Source organism: Hyla sarda, chromosome 4, assembly GCF_029499605.1.
Source record: "Hyla sarda isolate aHylSar1 chromosome 4, aHylSar1.hap1, whole genome shotgun sequence".
Lineage (NCBI taxonomy): Eukaryota > Metazoa > Chordata > Amphibia > Anura > Hylidae > Hyla > Hyla sarda.
The window spans coordinates 49,664,539-49,691,263 of record NC_079192.1 but is presented as its reverse complement, the minus strand read 5'-3'; the positions used below and the strand labels follow the sequence as shown (position 1 = coordinate 49,691,263).

At 46.2% G+C, this 26,725-nt stretch overlaps 1 protein-coding gene across 6 annotated transcripts in view; it reads right to left on the bottom strand.

The window, feature by feature from the left end:
* The window catches only part of LOC130367886 (A-kinase anchor protein 8-like), a 45,755-nt gene extending 40,806 nt beyond the window's left edge, over positions 1-4,949 (bottom strand). For 5 of the 6 annotated variants that reach the window (XM_056570848.1, XM_056570851.1, XM_056570849.1 and 2 more), the window contains exon 1: positions 3,624-3,672. In XM_056570848.1, the coding sequence (XP_056426823.1) occupies positions 3,624-3,657 (34 nt within the window). In that variant the 5' untranslated portion in view covers positions 3,658-3,672. Of the gene's footprint in view, positions 1-3,623; positions 3,673-4,843 lie in introns of those variants that run through there. The other variant, XM_056570850.1, reaches the window with a different exon arrangement.
* Positions 4,950-26,725: the final 21,776 nt, after the last annotated feature.

Below are 26,725 nucleotides of genomic sequence, written 5' to 3'. Positions count from 1 at the left end.
CTGGTGATCTGACATCTAGGGATAAGATGTCTAGGGGCGGAGTACCCTTTTAAGAACAAAATTGTGGAAAAACATCAATCTCAAGGTTACACGTCCATCTCAAGAGATCTAGATTTGCCTTTGTCCACAGTGCGCAACATTATCAAGAAGTTTGCTACCCATGGCACTGTAGCTAATCTCCCTGGGCAGGAACGGAAGAGAAAAAATGATGAAAGGTGTCAACGCAGGATAGTCCGGATGGTGGATAAGCAGACCCAAACAAGTTCCAAAGACATTCAAGCTGTCCTGCAGGCTCAGAGAGCATCAGTGTCAGCGCAAACTATCCGTTGACATACAAATGAAACTAAACGCTATGGCAGGAGACCCAGGAGGACCCCACTGCTGACACAGAGTCATAAAAAAGCAAGACTACATTTTGCCAAAATTAACTTGAGTAAGCCAAAATCCTTCTGGGAAAACCTGTGGACAGATGAGACCAAGATAGAGCTTTTTGGTAAAGCACAGCATTCTACTGTTTATCAAAAACGGAATGTGACTTACAAAGAAAAGAACACAGTACCTACAGTGAAATATGGTGGAGGTTCAATGATGATTTGGGGTTGTTTTACTGGGTGCCATGAATGTGTACAAGGCATCATGAAATCTGAGGATTACCAATGGATTTTGGGGCGCAGTGTACAGCCCACGGTCAGAAAGCTGGGTTTGCGTCCAAGATTTTGGGTCTTCCAGCAGGACAATGACCCCAAACATATGTCAAAAAGCCCCCAGAAATGGATGGCAAAGCGCTGGAGATTCTGAAGTGACAGCAATGAGTCCAGATCTAAATCCCATTGAAAACCTGTGGAGAGATCTTAAAATTGCTGTTGGGAAAAGGCGCCTTCCAATAAGAGAGCTGGAGCAGTTTGCAAAGGAAAAGTGATCCAACATTCCGGCTGAGAGGTGTAAGAAGCTTATTGATGGTTATAGGAAGCCACTGATTTCAGTTGTTTTTTCCAAAGGGTGTGCAACCAAATATTAAGTTAAGGATGCAAATAATTTTGTCCAGCCCATTTCTGGAGTTTGGTGACATTATGTCCAACTTGCTTTTTTTCCTCCCTTTTTTGGTTTAGTTTCAATACAAAGGGAATAAACATGTGTATAGCAAAACATGTGTTACTGCAATCCTTTTCTGTGAGAAAACTTCATTTTCTTGAAACATTTCAGGGGTGCCAACATTTAAGGCTATGACTGTATATCTACACACACACACACATATATATATATATATATATAGATGCAAATCATAAAATGTTGCAGTATCTTGTAATACCTTTTTTATTGGACTAACAGCATTTTGTAGAGACAAGCTTTCGGGATTCCTCCCTTTATCAAGGGAGGAATCTCAAAAGCTTGTCTCTACAAAATGCTGTTAGTCCAATAAAAAAGGTATTACAAGATACTGCAACATTTTATGATTTGCATCACTGGACTAATACGGCTACTCAAATTTTCCATATATATATATATATACACACACACACACACACAGTGATCAATAAATATAAACAACTGGCACCTGACATCTTGTGACCAATAATCTGATACCACATGATGGACACATCACAAAATGTGACCACCATGGGTAAACGTGGTGAAGTAACTGTTTCTGACTGCAGGCAGATTGTTGGGGATCTGAACCAGACAACGGTTGGCTGTTCCCAAACCAAAGCATCAAGTGTATGGATATTGGATGAACCATGGACAGACATCTGACAGAAGGTGACACTGGGGCAGACCACACGTGGCTGATCCAAGAGGCGATCGTCGGGTGGCACCTTTGGTTCATCAACAATGCTGTCCCAGCAGTACAACGGTGGGGGAATTCCCAAAATAACCATGCTTGTACCTTGTGTTGACTGGGGACCATTGTTTGTGATGATGCAGGGACAAGGGTGCCCCTGAAAACCTAGTATGCCAAGGTAAGACATCAATGGACACATGGCAGAAGGTCATCTGGAATGAGGAGTCTTGTTTCACCATACAGATGGCCCCGTATGCCCTAGGTGCTCTGTTGGTGTTCAAAAGGACGGTGGTGTCCTGGGTCTGGGGAACATATTCCTGGCATGTGTTGGTCTCAATACCACAATCTTTGAATAGTGAAGCAAAAGCTTGACGAGCAGGACTAGCAACTCTGCTATCGATTGCTTCTACCTGAGAGTGATGTCATATTTGACAAACTGAGCAGAGACTGCGTAGGTAAGTCATGTCATCAGAAGAGACGCCATTGATGATTTAGGGGCCCCCAAACTCACCAGTCTGCACCTCATTGATCATGTGTGGAATATGATGGTACAGGCTTGTGAGAAGCTGTGGTGGTGCCTTCAGCTGTCTGGGCATGCTGGGAGTTTTAGTTTTGCAACAGCTGAAGGCACACTGGCTGGGAGACTCATATATACTAGTAGTTTGGAGAACGGTAAATTAATGAATAAAAAAAGAAGTATAGAAGAAAGGATACATTCACATTTCTATTAGAAAACCGTATACAACTATATAGCAAACTGCACTCATTGACCTTCCATACAAAAACTTACACCACTAGATGTATCCGGCTGTGTACGTTTTTGTACATAGTTTTGTGTACGGTTCTGTGTAGTTTTTTACTGTTTACTACACAACCGCCTGGGACTCCTGCAGCCGGTGGATGTACAGGAGCCATCCCTCAGCACTGCGTTTCTACTACTACTCCCATCATGGAACAGACTCCGTTCCATGATGGGAGTAGTAGTACACCAGCTGCGGGCAGCTATGGTGACTCTGAGGGAGCACTTGTACAGTTTGCCGTAAGTATCGTAAGTATTGATTGTTGACTGGTTCAGTCCAACAAACAGTAGAGACAGTGCATTGGATCAGGCCATTATTGTAGGTTGTCAGCTGTGGACCAAACCAATGCACAGTGACTACCTGCAATAATGGAAAGCTCTAATGAACTGTTCCAGCTGTCTGTTAGCTAACCGTGGACCAAACCAATGTACAATCGCTACCTACAAAAATGGACTGATCCAATGAACTGTCCAAACTTTCAGTGGCTGTGTAGTGGTTCAGCTAACAGTTGGGATAGTTTATTGGATTGGTCCATAATTGTAAATAGTGACTGTTAATTGGTTCAGTACACAGACAACTGACAGACCGCTAGGACAGTTCATTGGATCGATCCATTATTGTAGTTAGTGACAGTGTGCATTGGTTCAGTCCACAGCTGATTATCTACAATAATGGACGGAACCAATAAAATGTTCCTACTGTCTGTTGGCTATCTGTGGACTGATCTAAGAAAATGGTCACTATTTACAATAATGGAACGATCCAATGTACTGTCCCAAATGTCAGCGGCTGTGCAGTGCTCCAGTTGGGACAGTTCATTATCAAAGCTAGTGACTGTGCATTGCTTCAATCCACAGTTGACAACCTACAATAATGGACCGATCCAATGAACTGTCCCTATTGTCTTTCAGCTAACTGTGGACCCAATGTACAGTCACTACCCATAATAATGGACCGATCCAATGACCTGTCCCTACTGTCTTTCAGCTAACTGTGGACCCAACCAATGTAGTCACAACTCATCCCTACTGTCTTTCAGCTACCTGTGGACCCAACCAATGTACAGTCACTATCCATAATAATGGACCGATCCAATGAACTGTCCCTACTGTCCTTCAGCTAACTGTGGACCCATCCAATGTACAGTCACTATCCATAATAATGGACCGATCCAATGAACTGTCCCTACTGTCTTTCAGCTAACTGTGGACCCAACCAATGTACAGTCACTATCCATAAAAATGGACCGATCCAATGAACTGTCCCTACTGTCTTTCAGCTAACTGTGGACCCATCCAATGTACAGTCACTATCCATAAAAATGGACCGATCCAATGAACTGTCCCTACTGTCTTTCAGCTAACTGTGGACCCAACCAATGTACAGTCACTACTCATAATAATGGACCGATCCAATGAACTGTCCCTACTGTCCTTCAGCTAACTGTGGACCCAACCAATGTACAGTCACTATCCATAATAATGGACCGATCCAATGAACTGTACCTACTGTCTTTCAGCTAACTGTGGACCCAACCAATGTACAGTCACTATCCATAAAAATGGACCGATCCAATGAACTGTCCCTACTGTCTTTCAGCTAACTGTGGACCCATCCAATGTACAGTCACTATCCATAAAAATGGACCGATCCAATGAACTGTCCCTACTGTCTTTCAGCTAACTGTGGACCCAACCAATGTACAGTCACTACTCATAATAATGGACCGATCCAATGAACTGTCCCTACTGTCCTTCAGCTAACTGTGGACCCAACCAATGTACAGTCACTATCCATAATAATGGACCGATCCAATGAACTGTACCTACTGTCCTTCAGCTAACTGTGGACCCAACCAATGTACAGTCACTCCCATAACAATGGACCAATCCAAAGAACTGTCACCGATTGTGCATTGGTTCAGTCCACAGCTGACAACCAACAATGATAGACTGATCCAATGGACTGTCCATCTGCTAACTGTGGCCCAAACCAATGTATATTCACTACCTACAATAATGGACTGCTGGGAGTTGTAGTTTTGCAACAGCTGGAGGCACACTGGTTGGGAAATCGTGATCTATGTTCACACACAGATTCACAGTGTAGACTCCTCATACAAAGCTGAACCCCTCTTCCCCAATTCAGAACCAGGGCCCCTCTGTCTGTCCTTACGTTGCACCACATGGTCCTCTACATTGACGGCAAAACTATAAGTACCAGCAACGCCCTATCCTCCCCGTTAACCCGTTCACCCTCTCACCCCCACGTCCAGCGTCCATTGTACCAGCGGTCCCTCTAGCTACGCTTCCGAGAAACAACGCATGTGCAGATCAGCCTACCATACTAACAGCGCATGCGCAGATCAGCCTACCATAGTTAACGGAAGTGATGTCAGGGAAGCGTGCCCCTGTGAAGCTCGACGTGACATGTTTAGTGTGGGAAGTATCTCTTGTGCAGTGTATATCATGTGTGCTATGGTGCCAGTGTAGCGAGCGCAGGAGCCATTCATCTTCTGATTACACATATCTATATATATATATAGGAGAAGCAGGAAGGATTATAATATATCATGCATACAGCCGTAAGTGTAGGCTTGTGTTTCCCAACCAGAGTGCCTCCAGCTGTTGCAAAACTACAACTCCCAGCATGCCCGGACAGCCTTCGGCATGCTGGAAGTTGTAGTTTTGCAACAGCTGGAGGCACCCTGGTTGGGAAACACTGGTGTAGGCCATAAGGGGGCTCCTATAGTTCTAATATTACCCGCATGTACGGCAGTGTTCTCAAACTTGTCCTTCCCTATCTATTGAAGAACTACAATTCCCATCATGTCCTAAGCCAGTGTTTCCCAACCAGGCTCCCATGCTGGGAGTTGTAGTTTTGCAACAGCTGGAGGCACCCTGCTTGGGAAGCACTTTCCTAAGCAGTGTTCTCGAACCTGTGATTCTCCAGTTGCAAAACTACAACACCCATCATTCCCTGAGCAGTGTACCACAACCTGTGGCTTTCCTGCTTTTGAAAAACTACAACTCTCAGTATGCCCTGAGCACTGTTCCCCATACTTTTGCTCGCCATCTATTCTAACCTGTGATTCTCCAGTTGCAAAACCACAACTCCCATCATTCCCTGAGCATTGTACTTCAGCCTGTTGCTAAACTACAACTCCGAGCATGTCCTGATAGAATTCAGCTGTTAGTGTATGCTGGTTATCTGCTGCCTATGGAATTGTTAAGTGTCTGTACTTATTCTTTGTCCATAAACCATTAACCCCTTCCCAACAATGGAAGTAAATTTCCGCGAGACCCGTTCACGCTGAGGAATTTCAGCGGCAGATAATTCCTCTGCTGAAATTGATCCAGGCAGATAATTTTTTGCGCAGAAGTCCCCAAGCCCTGCATTGCCGTCAATGGTGATGTATTTCAGTGCCGGACGGCAGAATTCTTCACATTACTCAGTGAGAACATACCCTCACCCTCAGCTTCTTTAGCAAGGCAGTGGTCTATTTTGGAGGTGTGTTAGGCTAGGTTCAGACTACGGAATTTCTTCCTGCAATTCCGCTTTGAAATTGCAGGCAGAAATTCCACTTACTAAAATGTATAGTGTAGTGAATGGGTTTCCGTTCACAAATTCACACTTCGGAATTTGTGAAGCGGAATTTGTGAAGCGGAATTTGTGAACGGAAAACCTTCATGGAAATTTCCGCCTGAAGAATGGCGTTGCTCTTTCTTCAGGCGGAAATACTTGCGGAACACATTGCAGTCTATTGGAGACTGCAGTGTCCGCGCGGTCCTAGCGCCGACTGATTCACTCGGAAATTCTGGGAGGAAATTTTCTGGCCGAAGATTCCGCAGTGTGAACCTAGCCTTAGGGTCATTATGATGTAGGAATACTGCCCTGCGGCCCAGTCTCTGAAGGGAGGGGATCATGTTTTGGCTCAGTATGTCACAGTACATGTTGGCTCATGGTTCCCTAAATGAACTGTAGCTCCCCAGTGCCAGCAGCATTCATGTAGCCCCAGACCACAACACTCCCACCACCATGCTTGACTGTAGGCAAGACACACTTGTCTTTGTTCTCCTCACCTGGTTGCCTTCACACACGTTTAACACCATCTGAACCAAATAAATTTATCTTGGTCTCATTAAACCTCAGGATATGGTTCCAGTAATCCATGTCCATATAATCCTTCTTTTGCTTTATCTTTAATGGATATCTGCAGCATTATAACACTTATCCCCTATCCAAAGGATAGGGGATAACTGTTTGATCGTGGGGTTCCGACTGCTGGGACCCCCCTGCATTAGCGCTCAGTGAGAGTGCTAATGCGCGTAGTGTCGAACTAGAGAGGTCGACATTACGCCACCTCCACGCCCCCTCCCCATACAGTTCTATGGGAGAGGCGGGGAGTGCCTCCCTGCTTCTCCCATAGAACTACATGGAGGAGGCGTGTCCTGCAGCCACTGTCAAGTACAAAATACTGTGATCTCCAGATAGGAGAATAAATAATAGTTGAGGGAACAGTCTGCAATTTTTAATCACTACAGGGGACCTTTTAATAATAGTACAATAAAAGTGAAGTTTTATATAGTTAGGGAGGGAATTTTCAGTAGGGGTTTTTTACCCCGTCACCTCGGTGACTGGGGTTTGGAGGTTTTTCTCGGTTTATTTACCCCCTTCCCGTCCTGGGCATTAAAGTGTTTGTTATGCTGCGGCCGGCACACCTCCTGCACAGGAGATTGCGGGGGGTTCCAGTGGTCGGACCCCCCGCGATCAAACACTTATTCCCTATCCTGTGGAGAGGGGATAATTTTTTTTCTGCCACAGATGACCTTTAAAAGAGGCTTCCTTATGGGACGACAGCCGTGCAGACCTGTTAAACCTTTGCAGCAATGCTGGCAGAATTCCTATGTCTATTTCCCAAGACAACCTCTGGATATGACTCTTAGTATGTGCACTTAATGACCAAGGCGGAGCCTGTCCTGTGAAACTGCTGTATGGTCTTGCCCATCCTGCTGCAGCTCAGTTTCACAGTCTTGGCAATCTTCTTACAGTCTACGACTGTGTTTCTCAAGCGCAGTCCTCAAGCACCTCCAACAGGTCATGTTTTCAGGATTTCCTTAGTCTTTCACAGGTGATATAATTGTGGTGATGCCCGATTCACTGACCATAATTATATCACCTGTGAAAGACTAAGGAAATCCAAAAAACTTGACCTGTTGGGGAGACTTGAGGACCGCGCTTGAGAAACACTGGCCAGGGCATCGTGTTGTAGAGCAACTGTGGTGTCCCAGTACGGGATGATATGGCCCCGTACTGTCCTTCTGCCCTGTCAGGCAAAGTCCCTGCATGTCCCCTGGGTCCCCCTGCAGAGGTATCCCCCATGTATATAAGTTAGGTATTATGAGTGTAATATCTCTTTAACCCCTTAAGGACCGAGCATTTTTCCATTTTCGCACTTTTGTTTTTTCCTCCTTACCTTTAAAAAATCATAACCTATTCAATTTTGCACCAAAAAATCCATATGATGGCTTATTTTTTTGTGCCACCAATTCTACTTTGTTTATGACATCAATCTAAAGCGAAACAAAAAAAAATCATTGTGTAACAAATTTTAAGAAAAAACACCATTTTGTAAATTTTGGGGGCTTCTGTTCCTACGCAGTACATTTTTCGGTAAAAATGACATCTTTTCTTTATTCTCTAGGTCCATATGATTAAAATGATACCCTACTGATATAGGTTCGATTTTGTCTTACTTCTGGAAAAAATCATAACTACATGCAGGAAAATTTATGTTTAAAATTGTCACCTTCTGACCCTATAACTTTTTTCCATGTATGGGGCGGTATGAGGGCTTATTTTTTGCGCTGTGATCTGAAGTTTTTAGCAGTGCCATGTTTTTAGCAGTGCCATGATCAGACTTTTTGATTGCTTTTTATTCATTTTTTCATGATATAAAAAGTGACCAAAAATACGCTATTTTAGACTTTGGAATTTTTTTGCCCGTACGCCATTGACTGTGCCGTTTAATTAACAATATATTTTTATAGTTTGGATATTTACGCACACGGCGATACCGCATATGTTTATTTTTATTATGGTTACATATGGAATTTGGGAAAAGGGGGATGATTTAAACTTTTAATAAGGTAGGAGTTAATGGTGTTTTTTTAAAACTTTTTATTTAACTTTTTTTTTACACTTTTAGTCCCCTTAGGCTTTATCATTCACAGCACAGCAGCCGGCTACCTCAGCAGTGGATCGCCCCCCGCGATCTCGCTGCGGGGGGCGATCCACCCTACTGGACCACTAGGGATGGTTTAAATGTCCCTTTGGACGCCGCTGTCAACTTTGGCAGTGGCGATCTAAGGGGTTTATAGCCGGCCTCGTCAATTGTCATATGTCGGCTATTAACGCCGGACCCAAACTACAGAAATCAGCTGGGGGCCGGCCGTTTGACGCAGGCTCGAGTCGGGAGCCCGCGCCATACAACAGTTGCCATCTCAGGACGAGCCAGCTCGTCCTTAGACGGCAAATGGTTAATGTTTGTACCACATGATTGTTACCCAGAAGGCTCCAGTGACCAGGTGACTCCCCAAGTAACCTATGGGCTCCTTGCACAGCCCCCCTATATAACAAGGGGAGGGGCTGCATCGCTCTCTTTTCTCTTCTGCTTCTGCTGAGGTCAAGTCCAGTCAAGTGTCCCAGTGTCTGTGTCCAGCACATTGGAGGCCTCCTCCTAGGGGCAAGGAGGTCTGGCCTAATCAGTGGGCACCAACGAAAGTGCCTCGGCCTACTCCAGCTGTTGCGGAGGTTTGGCCGTCCCAACAGGCACTGACAGTTCATCCCCCAGTGGCGCAAGCTGCTGCGGTACAAGTGGAGGTCACAGTGAGCCTGACCATCACAGAGTCCCATTTGTCCCAGGTCTCTTGGAACACTCACGTTAACCCAATGGAGGGGGCCCAGTCTCGTGGTCCTAGGTTCATGTCCCAACCTAGAAAGCAGTCCAACCCGCGAGGCAGGATGGAAAGGTGCCATTCTGAGGAGCATCTTGTGTATGTTCTGTAACTTTACCAAAATGGTCGACAAGACTAACTAACTTTTGTGTGCAAGAACACTAAACACACACACACTAAATACGAAGTCAATGAGCCGAGTCAAAGTCAGGAGAGAGCGGAGTACAATAACGGAGAGCCAAAGAGTAGTCAAAAGCCAAGTCAAAAAGTAGCAGAACCAGATAGACAATAATAATACAGAGGTAGCTAGTATCAGTTGTACCGGGTACAGTCATTGTCTAGTAGGGTGTTGGATAGATTAATAACTGTAGAGGGGTTTATTATCTTCTGTTCCATATTACCTGCCTTTTTGGTCTTAGTTTTTTTTGTTGTTTCTGCCCCGCCTGATACGTTTTCTGGTGGGGCTCTGACGTTTTTTTGGATCCTCGATCTGTGTATCAGAGAATTGGTCCTCTCTGATGGTATGTTCTTCTGTGGCACTGGAAGCACTAACCGATGTCCAGTAGTCTCAAATTTTTGTTCTGGTTTTTTGATTCCTTCTTCTTGGTGTTCTTCTCCTTGGTTCTTTTTCTTGCTGCCAATTGAAAATCCGGTCACTTTCATAATCTATTTTGTCTCTGTCTTTTTTTCTATGTACAGTGACCCCCCTGACCTACGATGGCCCAGACATACGATCATTTCAAGATACAATGGCCTCTCAGAGGCCATCGCATGTTGAAGGCAGCATCAACATACGATGCTTTTATATGTCCAGATAGCCGTTTACGGAGCGCCGTGTGCCCAGCCGATCACTTACATGTCCTCGGGGCTCAGGCACGTCCTCTCTTCGGAGTCCCCTGCTACACCGGTGCTCTCCTTCAACGTCATCACGTCATCGCGCATGCCGTCCTGTCATCCAATAGGAACGGCGTGCGTAGTGAAGTGATGGCAGTGACGGAGAGCGAGGATCCCGGGCAGCAGAGACGTTCCGGAGCGACGGGGACACCCCGGGGACGCGGCGACAGCGATGGAGGGCGACATCCAGGGCAGCGGTGACGGGTCCGGAGCGGCGGGGACACGTTAGTATATCCTTAATATACTTTACATTGCACGCATCCCTCAACATACGATGGTTTCAACAAACGAAGGTTCATTTGGAACGGATTACCGACGTATGTTGAGGGACCACTGTAAATACTTTCGTTTTGTGTTATCCTCATTGTTTTTAATTTTTCTATCACTTACCTGTATAGGTATAGAATTGCTGATTTTTGGTCACTTCATGTAGCAGAAAAGATTTCCATATACACCGGATAACCGTCCTCACTGCGAGGAGGAAAAACCTAATCATTTATGCAGTCCAGTATGAAAGAGAAGCAGGAAGCAATGAAAATAAGAATGAGGCCAGGTCATAAGGACAAATCAGCTATACATGTTTCATGGTACCACCTATGTTACCACACCGCCAACAGTTGTCAGACACCAATAAATATGAGTGAGGGGGTTGGGACCCTGTACCCTTTGGTCAGAATCTTGAAGTTAATTTCTTGGGCTGTACACAAGATGTAGTATTTGAGTGATTTAAGCTGTCATTGCGGCATGGACATACGCCGTACAGTAACACAGCCGAGTGCATGGAGCTTGGGTCAAGCTCCATGCACTCGGCTGTGTTACTGTACTGCGTATGCTCCGCCTCCTGGGTACACCTGGAAGCGGTGCATGTGCTGTACAGTAACACGGCCGTGCTAGCAGAGAGGGGGATTATGAATATGCATGAGTCAAGCAAATCACTTGCCCGGAAAAAATTATGTCAGAGTGCCTGGAGCTCGGGGCGTAGCTCCGCCCATGCCCCAAGGACCTTATTTGAATATACAGAAAATGTGGAATTATGGCTGGACGGTTCGGGACGCCGTATGTATCATTTTGATCAGTATCACCCGCACTACAAGCCTGTATGACAGGTTAGTGCGGGTGATACTGATGAGTCCTTTAAAGGCCCTTTATATCCGGGTTCTGTCGGATAGCTTTGAGAAGATGCTTCATACAGAGAACATTGTGGAGCAGCAACAAGGGACAGGCCTTCCCCGTACTATTACCAATGTCAAATGGAGCAATGAAGAGAGAGCCATTATGCGAGTCACCATCTTGATACCAAGACCAATTTGCTCTAGAGTGGCCTCCAGTAAACCCCAGTCCATGCAATCAAAGGGCTTCTCCGTGTCAAGTGAAAGCAGAAACAAGAGAATATTATGCCATTGGGAATAGTTTATATTCAAGAAGGTGTGGCGAATATTGTTCTGCGCTTCTGGCTTTCATACTAATCCCACTAGATCAGGATGGACCCGGGATCCTGTGAGATCTGAAAGTCTATTTTCTATAAGCTTAGCCTCTAAATAGATCATCAAAATATATCAATAGCTTGGACATTCTTTCATAATTACCTCTATGTAGGCTTCCAAAACGGACTGCAGGTGAGACTATGAATAAGATTACATGAAAAGAAGAGTCAGAGAGAAATGCACTCACCATCCATAGACTTTATTTGCTGGAGTACGGGCACATACAGCGGAGGCAGGGGCACAATGGTGCCGTTGTGCCCCTGCCTCCGCTGTATGTGCTCGTACTCCAGCAAATAAAGCCTGTGGATGGTGAGTGCATTTCTCTCTGACTCTTCTTTTCATGGATTCTGCCTCTTGATTTGAGTTGCATCACCGACATCCACACCTATGCCTTACCTGCACGGTAACTAACCAGCTCAACTACCTGCACGGTAACTAAACAGCTCAACTAGTAGTGTGGGGGATGGTAACGCAGGTAGGCCAAGACAGTTCGTTGTGGTAGGGGATTCTATAATCAGGAAGACGGATAGAATAATTTGTCGCCTAGACCACCTCAACTGAATGGTTTGCTGTCTCCCTGGTGCCAGGGTTCGGCATGTGGTGGAAAGGGTGGACAAATTACTAGGGGGGGCTGGGGATGACCCAGCTGTCGTGGTCCATGTGGGAACCAACGACAGAATACAAGGTGGAGGTCCTTGAAGAATAATTACAAGGAACTACGTGCCAAGCTGAAGGGAAGGACCTCTAAGGTTGTGTTCTCTGGAATACTTCCTGCGCCGTGCGCAATGCAGGAAAGACAGTGGGAGCTTAGGGACTTAAATGCATGGCTTAAGTCGTGGTGTAAGGGGGAAGGGTTTGGGTTTTTAGAGCACTGGGCTGACTTATCGTTGGGGTGCAAACTCTATTCTACGGATAATTTGCACCTGAATGGAAGGGGGTCCGCTGTGCTAGGGGAGAGAATCCTGGAAGGGGTGGCAGAGTATTTAAACTAGGTGAGTGGGGGGAGGATAATAAACCAAAGAAAGCAGACAGTGGGATGGATAGGTTAAAGAGGCGTCAGGACATAATGGTGGGTGGAGAGGAGTCCTGTGGGGGGAGGTTAAGAGCAGTGGATAAGGAGATCCATGGGTTACAAACCAGCCGTAATAATAAATATAGCCCAAAAAATTGTAATCCCAATAATTCAAAGAATTCCATTAGACCCAATAACTCAATAACTACAATAAGCCCCATTAACTCAAAAAATACCATTAGCCCCAATAACTTAAATAATAACGTTAGACCCAATAACACAAAAAATCCCATTAGCCCCAATAACTTAAATAGTACAATTAGCCCTTATAACTCAAATAATAACATTAACCCCAATAACTCAGAAAAACCCATTAGTGAGACTATATGTGTAAAACTTAATGGAAATGTAAAGTGTATGTTCACAAATGCCAGAAGCCTAGCAAATAAAATGGGGGAGCTTGAGGCCTTGATACTGGAGGAACATATTGATATAGTTGGGGTCACTGAGACATGGCTGGACTCCTCGCATGACTGGGCTGTTAATCTGCAGGGGTTTACATTGTTTCGCAAGGATAGAATGAACAGAAAAGGTGGTGGAGTCTGTCTGTATGTTAGAAGTGGTATGAAAGTCAGTGTGAACGATGCCATATTGTGTGATGATTTTGAGGATGTGGAATCATTGTGGGTAGAATTACAAAAGGAGGGAAAGACTGAAAAAATTGTATTTGGTGTAATCTACAGACCCCCCAATATCACTGAAGAGATAGAAGGTCAGCTGTATAAACAAATAGAGAGGGCCGCCCGGGCAGGTAGATTGGTAATAATGGGAGATTTAACTATCCAGATATAGATTGGGATCCAGGGTTGGCTAAAACTACAAAGGGGAGAAAATTCCTAAATTTATTGCAGGATAATTTCATGGGCCAGTTTGTGGAGGACCCAACAAGAAGTGATGCCTTGTTGGATCTGATCATTTCCAACAACACAGAGCTGGTTAGTAATGTAACTGTGCGGGAAAACCTTGGTAATAGCGACCACAATATAGTTGCTTTTGACTTAAAATGTAGAAAACAAAGACAGATGGGGAAGGCAAAAACATATAACTTTAAAAAGGCAAATTTCCCTGGGCTGAGAGCTGCACTACAGGACATAGATTGGGGGGAGGTGTTGTCAAATACTGATACAGAAGGTAAATGGGAAATTTTTAAATCAACTCTAAATAACTATACAGCTAAATATATACCAAAGGGGAACAAATATAAACGATTAAAACTAAATCCTACATGGCTGACAAATGATGTTAAAAGAGCAATAAACAACAAAAAAATAGCCTTCAAAAAATACAAATCTGATTTGTCAGCTATAACATTTAAACAGTACAAGGAGCTTAATAAAATCTGTAAAAATGTAATAAAAACAGCAAAAATTCTAAATGAGAGACAGGTGGCCAAAGAAAGCAAAGCTAATCCTAAATATTTTTTTTAGATATATAAATACAAAAAAACAAAGGACAGAGCATGTAGGACCCCTTAATAATGATAATGGGGAGGTTGTCACGGGCGATCAAGAGAAGGCGGAGCTACTGAATGGGTTCTTTAGTTCTGTATATACTATGGAAGAAGGAGGAGCTGATATTGGACAGGTCAGTGCTGGTAACACATCATGTAATGTACTGAACTGGCTTAATGTAGAAATGGTAAAGGGTAAGTAAAGTAAATGTAAGCAAATCTCCAGGACCGGATGGACTACACCCAAGAGTTCTTAGAGAGGTAAGTTCAGTAATATCTGTACCCTTGTTCATGATATTTAGAGATTCTCTGGTGTCTGGTATTGTTCCAAGGGACTGGCACTAGGCGAATGTGGTGCCAATCTTCAAGAAGGGCTCTAGGTCTTCGCCAGGCAATTATAGACCGGTAAGTTTAACATGCATTGTGGGTAAATTGTTTGAAGGACTTATACAGGATTACATACAGGAATACATAGGGGATAATTGTATTATAAGTGATAGCCAGCATGGGTTTACTAAGGATAGAAGTTGTCAAACCAATCTAATTTGCTTTTATGAAGATGTGAGTAGAAGCCTTGACAGAGGAATGGCTGTGGATATAGTGTTTCTGGATTTTGCTAAAGCATTTGATACTGTCCCTCATAGTTGTCTGACAGGTAAGTTAAGGTCTTTGGGTTTGGAAACTTTAGTTTTTAACTGGATTGAACACTGGCTCATGGATCATACCCAGAGAGTGGTGGTCAATAATTCGTACTCTGATTGGTTCACGGTTATTAGTGGTGTACCCCAAGGTTCTGTACTGGGCCCGCTGTTGTTTAATTTATTTATCAATGATATAGAGGATGGTATTAACAGCTCTGTTTCTATCTTTGCAGATGACACCAAGCTTTGTAGCACAGTACAGTCTATAGAGGATGTGCATAAGTTACAAGATGACTTGGATAGACTAAGTGTCTGGGCATCCACTTGGCAAATGAGGTTCAATGTGGATAAACGTAAAGTTATGCATCTGGGTGCTAATAACATGCATGCGTCGTATGTCTTAGGGGGGATTAAACTGGCAGAGTCATTGGTAGAGAAGGATCTGGGTGTACTTGTAGATCACAGACTTCAGAATAGCATGCAATGTCAGGCTGCTGCTTCCAAAGCCAGCAGGATATTGTCATGTATCAAAAGAGGTATGGACTCAAGGGACAGGGACATAATACTCCCCCCTTTATAAAGCATTGGTACGGCCTCACCTGGAATATGCTGTTCAGTTTTGGTCACCAGTCCATAAAAGGGACACTGCAGAGCTGGAAAGGGTGCAGAGACGTGCGACTAAACTAATATGGGGCATGGAACATTTTAGCTACGAGGAACAATTAAAGGAGTTACAATTGTTTAGTCTTGAGAAGAGACGTTTAAGGGGGGATATGATAAACGTATATAAGTATATAAATGGCCCATACAAAAAATATGGAGAAAAACTTTTCCAAGTTAAACCCCCCCAAAGGACGAGGGGGCACTCCCTCCGTCTGGAGAAGAAAAGGTTTAGTCTAAAGGGGCGACACGCCTTCTTTACCATAAGAACTATGAATTTATGGAACAGTCTACTTCAGGAACTGGTCACAGCAGGAACAATTAACAGCTTTAAAACAGGGTTAGATACATTCCTGGAACAAAATAACATTAATGCTTATGCAGAATTATAAAACTACATCCCTTCCCCTTACACCCTTCCCTTCAATTCCCTGGTTGAACTTGATGGACGTATGTCTTTTTTCAACCATACTATGTAACCCGCATTCCTACAACAGACCCTAGTTTTGCAGTGCCGGACCCACACCTCTCCAGTTCTACATGAATAAGATTACAATACTGAATGCCGAGAGAAGAGGTGGTGCAAGCTCAGTTCTCAACACTTAATCGTATGCCCATCTTGCACGGACTCTTACCCACCAGCATCAATGAGAATGATGTTTTAAGTTCCTTGATGTTTTAAGGTTTTCCAGGACCAGGGAAAGACTTGGGAGTGTTGTGGATGAGATATATTCATGAAGAAAGACTTGGGAACAGAGAGACGTGGTGGACAAGGGCAAAGGAAGGTAATACGGTAAAGAGTAGTATTGGTAAAACGCCTCCAGAACGTCTGAGGTCAAATCTGTAAGAGATTCAGAAGGTGTACATATAGCAGAAACAAACCGGGAGCATCATTTCTCATGGAGTGGATACACCAGATGTCGACCCACCTTAATTATCTATTCATAAAAGTCCTTCTGTTTGTATTATTTGTGATTGCCATTAATTAAGTCCAGCAGGCTATGGCACACTTTAATAATATCATATATGTTGGTTGATTCTTTTCTGTTTTTTGTTAATTTCATAAAATGTTTAATAAAAATATATATATATAAAAAAAATAATATCATGTAAAACCAATTATTACTAGGATTGTTTGTAGCCATATGCTAAAGTGTGCAGTACTAGTAGTAGTAGTACAATCTGTGACAACTGTTTTAACACAAGCAGTTGACTGGCTAAATTACAGTTGGCAAAGAAAAAATGGGCATTGGGGTCAAGGAGAAAGTTGGTAACCTTTATGGGTGGGGTTGTATGGAATGCTATGGATACAACTTTAGTTCTGGCTTTAAAATTAACGCTATGTAGCCAAGTGGGGTAATAACAGTAATGGAGAGCAGGCAAGGAGCCTAAGTAATCGGGGAAGAAAAGAGTCTTGGTAAGAAGTTAACAAGAACCCAATGGTCACTCTGGCAGTGATGTCAACCATCACTGTAGCACTCCGATCTAGGCATTATGGCAAAAAAAAATTCTCTTCTCTTATGAAACTAATAAGGAGATTTTCTTGTTGTCACCGTAAAATCTCTCTCTCGTAGCCTTCATTAGGAGGACACCTATACTGATGGGTATATGCTCGTGCCACTAGGAGACGCTGACACTAGACACAAATGTCAGCTCCTTCCTGGCAGGATATGCCCGCCCACTGGAAGTGATGTAATCAGTTTTGTCACAAAGCAGTAGGAGAAGTCAACAAAGAAATATGTCTGAAGGACCCTAGAAAAGAATCCCGGATAAAAAAAAAAAAATAATTACTGGAAAAGAAAATGAATCCCGGATAAAAAAGAAAAACTATAAACGGAAAAGAATATCTGAACAAAAAATGAAAAAAATGGGTGGGTGCGGTGTCCCCCAATGAAGGCTATGAGAAAGAGATTTTACGGTAAGAGTGCGAAAAAAATCTCCTTTTCTCGGTCGCTCTTCATTGGGGAACACCTATACTGATGGGACATACAAAAGAAGTCCTCTAGGGTGGGAATAACAACCCCAGTGAAAGGGAATCAGTCCCGAGACAGAGCCCACTTGTCCGTAAGGCCTGCGGACTGGGACGCCAAAGGAAGGGACAGTCCGTCGCAGACACTCTAAACCTATGGGCCATATAGAGAAATAAGAAAAGGAAGGAGGTATAAAATCAACTCTAAGGAACAGAGAACCAGACAGAGGGCTAGCCTGGCTGGAAAACAAAAATGGAAAAGGGCACAACAAAAGAACCTCGTCCAGAATCAACCTATTCAAGAGAACACGGCGGAAAAACACCAGAGAGAGCAGAGTACGACTGACCACGAGGTGCGCACATAAGGTGGAGACCAGAAAACTACTGGAAAAAAAAAAAGAGACAGATACCAGCTCTAGAGAGGCATGGTGCAGAAGATAGAAGATCTGAACATCTGCAGACCCAAAACCCCTATCCAGGGGCCCACCACGAGCACCTGGGTGGTGTTGCAGAAAGCCAGGGGAGAATGTTGGAGTAGCTCCCTCATAACCCCCCACCATGGTAATTGAAGACCAGGGATGCAGCAGAAGCTGCCTAAATAAAATAGCGAGGGTTAACCCCTCACCGCCCGGACCCCAAATACAGCTCCAGAAGCAGAGCTACTATTGCTTGTTCGTCTGGGGGGACCGGTTAATTGGGGGGGGAGCATACTCACCTCATTTGCCACATACTTACCCCTTGATGGCTGCATCATGCCAGGCTGCCAAAAAGAGACGAGCAGGGGCAGTGGGGGACCCAGACCACAACCTCCAAGCACTGGCAAGTGGCGATAAGGGGTTAACGGCTCATACTCTTATGTTATGTGCCCCTTTGTCGCATGTAGGAGATCAGGCAGCGCCATGCTCCTGTCACCCAACCTAGAAAAATAACAGGAAAAAGGAGATTTTTTAGACTTACCGTAAAATCTCTTTCTGTGAGGGACACAGACTCTGGGTATATGAAGAAACAATCCAAATGAAGAAGCACCATGCGTGGCTGTTGCCAAGGATTCCAGATCCTGTTGGGTGCTCAGCTCCAGGGTCCGACTCAGGCCCCAAGTAATTCACCACAAAACAAAGAGAGCGGCACTCCAAGTACGTGTAACCCCGTGCGGATGTATTTATTCACACATCTGTAGAAAAGCGCTTTTCTACAGATGTGTGAATAAATACACCCGCACGGGGTTACACGTACTTGGAGTGCCGCTCTCTTTGTTTTGTGGTGACTCTGGGTATATGCTACTGTCTCCAGGAGGTTGACACTATGGTAACCAAAAAGTCGGCTCCTCCCAGCAGGATATACCCGCCTCCAGGCCACTGAGCAATTCAGTTTAGTCTCAGAGCAATAGGAGGAGACCGACAGGTCAAAGAAAAAAAAAAACATGAACTGTCCGAGAATCCGAAGAAACAATAACTGAACACTCCCTCGGACAGATATCCGAAAAGGAACCCCAGAAAAGGGGCGGGAGCTGTGTCCCCCAATGGATCCTTCGAGAAAGAGATTTTACTGTAAGTCTAAAAAATCTCCTTTTCTCTATCGGCTCCATAGGGGGACACAGACTCTGGGACGTACCAAAGCCATCCCTTGGGTGGGCAGAGAATAAAAAGGTCAGGCAGTCGGCTGTACCACCGCCGCCTGCAACACTTTACGGCCCAGACTACCATCAGCCGATGCGAAGGTATGAACCTGATAGAATTTCGAAAAAGTGTGCAAAGACGACCAAGTGGCCGTTTTACAGATCTGCGAGGCCAAGGCCTTGTTTCGGAGAGCCCAGGATGCTCCCACAGAGCGGGTGGAATGAGCAAAAACCCTGAAAAGGTGGGGTCCTCCCCTTGCAGCGGTAAGCTTCCAAAATAGCACAACGGATCCACCGAGAAATGGTGGTCTTAGAAGCAGGCTGTCCCTTCAGACGGCTTTCCGTAAGGACGTAAAAAGAATCGCACTGACGAAAGGAAGAGGTGACGGAAAGATAAGTCCGAACCGCTTGAACCACATCCAATTTGTGAAGCAGGCGCTCCCTGGGATGGGAAGGAGCGGGACAAAAGGACGGAAGGACGATGTTCTCATTGAGATGAAAGGCCGAAACGACTTTAGGTAAGAAAGACGGATCTGGTTGGAAAACAACCTTGTCCTGATGAATTATCAGGAAAGGGGAACGGCAGGAGAAAGCTGCCAGTTCAGAAACTCTCCTAATGGAGGTAATAGCTATAAGAAAAACCACTTTCCAGGAAAGGAGGCAAAGGGGAACCTCCCTAAGGGGCTCAAAGGGTGCGCCCTGGAGAGCGCCTAGAACAAAGTTCAAGTCCAAAGGGGGAGAAGGGGACCAGTAAGGAGGGGACGCATGTGCCACTCCTTGGAGGAAGGTCCGGACATGAGAATTGGAAGCCAGAGGACGCTGAAAAAGAATAGAAAGGGCCGAAACCTGACCCTTAAGGTAACTGAGAGCCAGCCCTAGTTCCAACCCCGACTGTAAAAAGGAAAGGAGACGGGGCATGGAAAAGGTAACTGGAGAAAAAGATTGAGCTTCGCACCAACGGAAGTAAGACCGCCAGGTACGGTGGTAAATTTTCGCAGGGGAGGGCTTGCAAGCCCTAAGCATGGTGCGAATAACCTGGGAAGAGAAGCCGCTGGCTCTTAGAACCGCAGTCTCAACCACCACGCCGTCAAATGCAGCGACTGTAAATTGGGGTGGCAAAGGGGACCCTGTGACAGTAGGTCTGGACGAAGAGGAAGGCGGAACGGAACGTCATCCAGAAGCCAGACCATGTCGGCGTACCATGCCCTTCGAGGCCAGTCTGGAGCCACCAGAATGGTGGGGACTCCTTCTGCCTTGAGCTTCCTCAGAACCCTGGGAAGGAGAGGGAGAGGAGGGAACAGGTAGGGCAGGACAAAGCCAGACCAAGGAATTACTAAGGCATCTGCGGCTAGAGCCAGGGGGTCCCTGGACTTTGACACAAACTTCGGAACTTTCCGGTTGTGTCAAGACGCAAAGAGATCCACGTCCGGGGTCCCCCAGAGGTCGCAGATCTGCGCGAACACCTCCGGAAGAAGAGACCCCTCTCCGGGGTCGGCTGAGGACCAACTGAGGAAATCCGCTTCCCAATTGAGAACTCCCGGAATGTGAATCGCCGAAATGGCTGGAACCACTTGTTCCGCCCAGAGGAGGATCTTTGACACCTCGGACATGGCCGCTGAGCTGCGAGTGCCGCCCTGCCTATTGATGTATGCCACAGCTGTGGCATTGTCCAACTGGGTGACCCAGAAGCAGGGACTCCCAATGCTTCAGACAAAGATAAATTGCCCTCAGTTCCAGAATGTTTATGGAAAGAAGGGCTTCTTGGGGAGGCCAAAGGCCCTGAACTATGATCCCTGAAAACACCCCCCAGCCCGACAGGCTGGCATCCGTTGTGACCACCTGTCAGTGGAGGGGGAGGAACGAACGCCCCTGAAGAAGAAGGGAGCGGAGCCACCAGCGCAGAGATCGCCGAGTCCGGAGCGGGAGAACAATCTTGCGATCGAGAGAGAGAGGAGACCTGTACCATCCTGCAAGAATTGCCAGCTGAAGAGGACGGTAATGAAACTGGGCAAAGGGTACGGCCTCCATGGCTGCCACCATCCGACCCAGGAATTCCATGCAAGTATGGATGGAGACCGGGGATGGTGTCCGGAGGGAGCGGACTCCCGACAAGAGGGCGAGACGTTTGTCCGGCGGAAGGCGAATCCGAGCCGAGGCAGAGTCGAACTGAAGCCCCAAGAAGACCAGAGACTGGGTGGGGGAAAGAACTGACTTGTCTCGGTTGACCATCCACCTGAAGTGACATAAGGTCTGAAGAGTGAGGCTCACATTCTCCAGAGCCTGGGCTCTGGTGGGGGCTTTGATGAGAAGGTCGTCCAAGTAGGGTATCACTGAGACCCCTCTTGACCGTAACAGAGCTACCACAGGCGCCAGAATCTTGGTAAAGACTCGTGGCGTTGTGGCCAGACCGAAGGGGAGAGCCACAAATTGATAATGAACTTCCGGAACCGCAAAGCGGAGGTACCGCTGGTGTCCGGGAAATATTGGCACATGGAGGTAGGCATCCTTGATGTCCACCGAGGAAAGAAACTCCCCTTGATCCACAGATGCCACCACCGAACGGAGAGATTCCATTCGGAAATGGTGGATAAGAAGATGGTGGTTGAGACGTTTGAGATCCAGGATTGGCCACACAGAACCGTTTTTCTTGGGAACCACGAAAAGACTGGAATAAAGACCCTGAAAGCGTTCCCTTGAAGGAATTGGGACAATGACACCCTGGACGAGAAGGGACTGAAGAGCCTCCCGAAATCCCCTCGCAAGCGAGGGATATCGGGGAGCATGGGACTGGAAAAAACGATCCCTCGGAAGGGAGGCAAATTCTATCCGGCATCCGTTGGACACCACGTCCCTGACCCAGGAGTCCTGAATGTGCGTGGTCCAAACGTCTCAAAAAAGCAAGAGACGACCTCCCACCTGGAAAAAAGCTGCGGGTTGGGGCGTCCCTTCATGCAGAAGTGGGTTTGCGGTTGCCCGCTTTGGCCGCAAAACGGTCGGGGCGGTTGGTGTCCGACTTCCACGAGGGACGGGCCTTGAAAAAGGGAACCTTCTTGTCCCGTGGAGGCGCCTGGTTGGAAACTTTAAAGGGGCCAGACGTCCGAAAGGACCGAAAGGAAGAAGACTTCCTACGGAAAGAAGTGCTAGATTTGTTTTGAGGTAATAAAGAGCTCTTGCTCCCTGTCACCTCAGAGATAATCTCATCCAGGCGCTTGCCAAAAAGACGGAAACCATTAAAAGTAATCTCGGTGAGAGACTTCTTAGATGCAGCGTCCGCGTTCCAAGTTTTAAACCAAATGGAATGACGGAGGGCCACTAGATTACCGGTGGCATAGGCAGCGCAGCGAGCTGGGTGCAAGGAAGCAGAACACAGGAAATCTCCAGCTTTGGAACATTGGAGGGGCAGAGCAGACAGTTCTTCGGGGAGAACCTGAAAGAATGCCCTGACGAAGTTGGGACTGCCAAACCGGGAGGGCCTTAGACACCCAGGTGGAGGCGAAGGCAGGGAGCAGGGAAGAACCCGCTGCTTCAAAGGCATACTTCGCTAACAACTCAACTTTTTGTCTGCAGGATCCTTGAAGGCCGCTACATCTGCCAGCGGCACAGTAGTAGCTTTAGAGAGGCGGGAAACGGGAGGATCCACCAACGGAGAGGAAGTCACTTTGGAAACAAGGTCCTTGGAGAAAGGATATCGCGCTTGGACTTTCTTCAGTCCCTGAAACTTCTTCTCAGGGTGCTTCCAGGCAGATTCTAGAATGGCCTCAAATTCAGCATGAGAGCTGAACACGGTCGGGCACGATGAAAGGATACTTCTGGAGCTGCGTCCGAAGTTCCTGGCTCCTCTAGGTTAAAGGTGTCTCTTATGGCCATAACCAATGAGTTCACCATGTCCACTTAGTCCGAACGGTCCTCCGTATCGGAACCCTCGGTCACTAGCTCTCCAGGAGAGTGCGAACGAGTGGAGGTGGCCCTGGAAGAGGGAGACTCCGACCTGGTACGTGGTTCAGGAGAGCCAAAGCGGCGACCACAGGAACGTCCTCTAGAAGAGTGACGCGTGTGGCCTGAAGAAGAGATCAGACGAGACCTGCGAGAGGAACGCCCGTACCTACCAGTAGACTCCTGGGAAGAGTCAGAGAGGAGACACCCCTATTACGCTTATGCGAAGCGTAGTGAGAAGGGGAACGGGACCTTCTAGAGGGCCAGTGAAGGGTAGACCTCTCCAAGGCAGTCACCACAGAACGGGAGACTTATGCCAAGTCGGATATAGACTGGGAGAGGGAGGAAACCCAGGCAGGAGGGGCGGCCGCACCCACCAGGTCTGAAGGGGCACCTGGGTTAGAAATAGCACGGGGGTCTGGGGGAGCAGTGGAGCAGGCAGAACAAATGGGTTCAGCAGAACCTGACATTTTTGCAAGGCAGCTTTTACAAGCGTGATGGGTAACTAATATTCCCGGAATCTGCTTAGAGGGAGGAACAGTTCTGGGCACGGACATAGTCAAAAAAAATAAACAGTCTCACCCAGAGTATGTGTCCCAAAGCAGCTGCTGTGAGGAGAACTCTGCACCGTGCTGAGGGAGAGAGAAAAGATGCCGGCCAATAGGAGGAAGAGGCCGGGTCAGGGCAAAGAGCTCTGTGATTGGCCCCTGCACGGCCCCAACGCGCGCACAGCGCTGATTGGTGGCCCTTTTCACGCTGACCATTGGCGAGAGGGGGTTAACAGTACATCCAAGATGCCTGCCACCTCTCGCAATGAGGAAACAGTGAACATTGCGTTCCTGAGTCCCCACCTGAAAACAGAAATAAAAAGGAATAAAGAACTAACACATTCCCTAAACCTAATAAAATAAAAAATATGAGACTTGGTCTGGAGAAAACCAGACCATGTCCACCTCCTTAAGACACTAAGCAAAAACTGAATTGCTCAGTGGCCTGGAGGCGGGTATATCCTGCTGGGAGGAGCCGACTTGTTGGTTACCATAGTGTCAACCTCCTAGAGACAGCAGCATATACCCAGAGTCTGTGTCCCCCAATGGAGCCGATAGAGAAAAGAACCTAACTAGATATACTTAACTAGAAAATAATAAAATAATAGACCAGGTCTGGGGAGCTCTCAGACCTGTGTCTTGCCTCCAACTGAAACTAGCTAAAAGGGATTACCTCACTTCCAGTGGGCAGGTATATCCTGCCAGGGAGAAGCCGACTTTTTTTTTTCCTAGTGTCAGCGTCTCCTAGTGGCAATAGCATATACCCATCAGCATAGGTGTCCCCCAATGAAGAGCAACCGAGAAAGTTAACTTTTTGGCCCCAATTCTAAGCATCTTATCTGAAGGAAGCCAGGCACTGCCCATCACCTGCCCAATACCATCCCTACAGTGAAGCATGGTGGAGGCAGTATTATGCTGTGGGGTGTTTTTTCAGCAGCTGGGACAGGGAGACTGTCCTAGATTGAGGGAAAGCTTATGAAGTACAGAGATATTCTTAATGAAAACCTTATCCAGATTTACCTTCCAACAAGACAGTAACCCTAGGCACATAGCCAAGAGAACACATGAGCAGCTTAGGAACAAAAGACATGACCCACCACTGAAATAGTCCTACAATTCTAATTTAGAAGGTCATTTTGACCATAAACAGTTCTTCCAGATACAAAGGATAATAGCAATTGGGACCTTAACCGCCCCAACCTACTTTCAGTGATATGCCTTCTGGGTGATCAATTACACTAGATCCTTTGATATGCCTGTCTTATTTGCTTGTAATATTTGTACAACTTCAATAAAAAAAAAATAATTGAAATAAAACACTGGCATTGTGAACAATAGATGTTTATTACGATTGTTTATTGGATTGCAAAATTAGAGACAATGTCGTCATAAGGACTCAGTGAGGCATAGAATTCTACTGTGTTCTCATTTTAATTCACGTATGATGATTTTGTTGGTTATACTTGTTGTATATGTGTATATATTAACTGTATGAAAACAGGACATGTTGTGGCTTTTGGGAATATATTGCCAATGGATGATCCACGTCTTCTTACTGAGGAAGTTAGCATTAAGCTAATGATATGCTGGGGCAGGAAGTAATGGGGTCCTAATTATGCCCACTTTTTGGTAATGTTTCATATCATTTATCTTTACACCACATACACTTCATTGTTATTTTTGGCCTTGGGATATACACAGTTTCTGGAAAATGTGGTTTGTTGTTTTTATTTAAGAACGGCAGCACCACAAAAAATTCAATTTAGGTACAGAGCCTTGGTTATATGTGTACGCAGTGTCACATCCTGACCTCCATGGACTCCTAACATAGACCAAAAGAGAAACTGCATTACTATTTTTACTATGTAGAAAAAGAAGAAAAAAAGAAAGCCTTTATTTTACTAAAAAGGATCAATGAAGGATGAATAAAGGATTGTTGTTTGCCTCAATACATCTGTTCAGTTTTTAGAGAAGAAAAGGAAAATGACCTTAGTTAGGGAGAAAGACTAATTAATCTTTTGATGCATGTGTCTTTACAGAGGAAGATATATATATATAAAAAAAAAGTTTTTTCCTGGAATACCCCCTTTAATCCCTAAACAGGGCGCAGTTTTCACAGTTCCCCGACTGTCTGCTGAATATTTCTATATACGCTATGAGACAGAGTCCAAAGCATCTGTCTCCAGCACAAGGCCCAGTGTCACGATGCCGGCTGGCGGGTAGTGGATCCTCTGTGCCAGAGAGGGATTGGCGTGGACCGTGCTAGTGGATCGGTTCTAAGTCACTACTGGTTTTCACCAGAGCCCGCCGCAAAGCGGGATGGTCTTGCTGCGGCGGTAGTGACCAGGTCGTATCCACTAGCAACGGCTCAACCTCTCTGGCTGCTGAAGATAGGCGCGGTACAAGGGAGTAGACAGAAGCAAGGTCGGACGTAGCAGAAGGTCGGGGCAGGCAGCAAGGATCGTAGTCAGGGGCAACGGCAGGAGGTCTGGAACACAGGCTAGGAACATACAAGGAACGCTTTCACTGGCACAATGGCAACAAGATCCGGCAGGGAAGTGCAGGGGAAGTGAGGTGATATAGGGAAGTGCACAGGTGAAGACACTAATTGGAATCACTGCGCCAATCAGCGGCGCAGTGGCCCTTTAAATCGCAAAGACCCGGCGCGCGCGCGCCCTAGGGAGCGGGGCCGCTCGCGCCGGGACAGGACCGAGGGAGAGCGAGTCAGGTACGGGAGCCGGGGTGCGCATCGCGAGCGGGCGCTACCCGCATCGCGAATCGCATCCCGGCTGGAAGCAGAATCGCAGCGCCCCGGGTCAGTGGATCTGACCGGAGCGCTGCAGCGGAGAGAGTGTAGCGAGCGCTCCGGGGAGGAGCGGGGACCCGGAGCGCTCGGCGTAACAGTACCCCCCCCCTTGGGTCT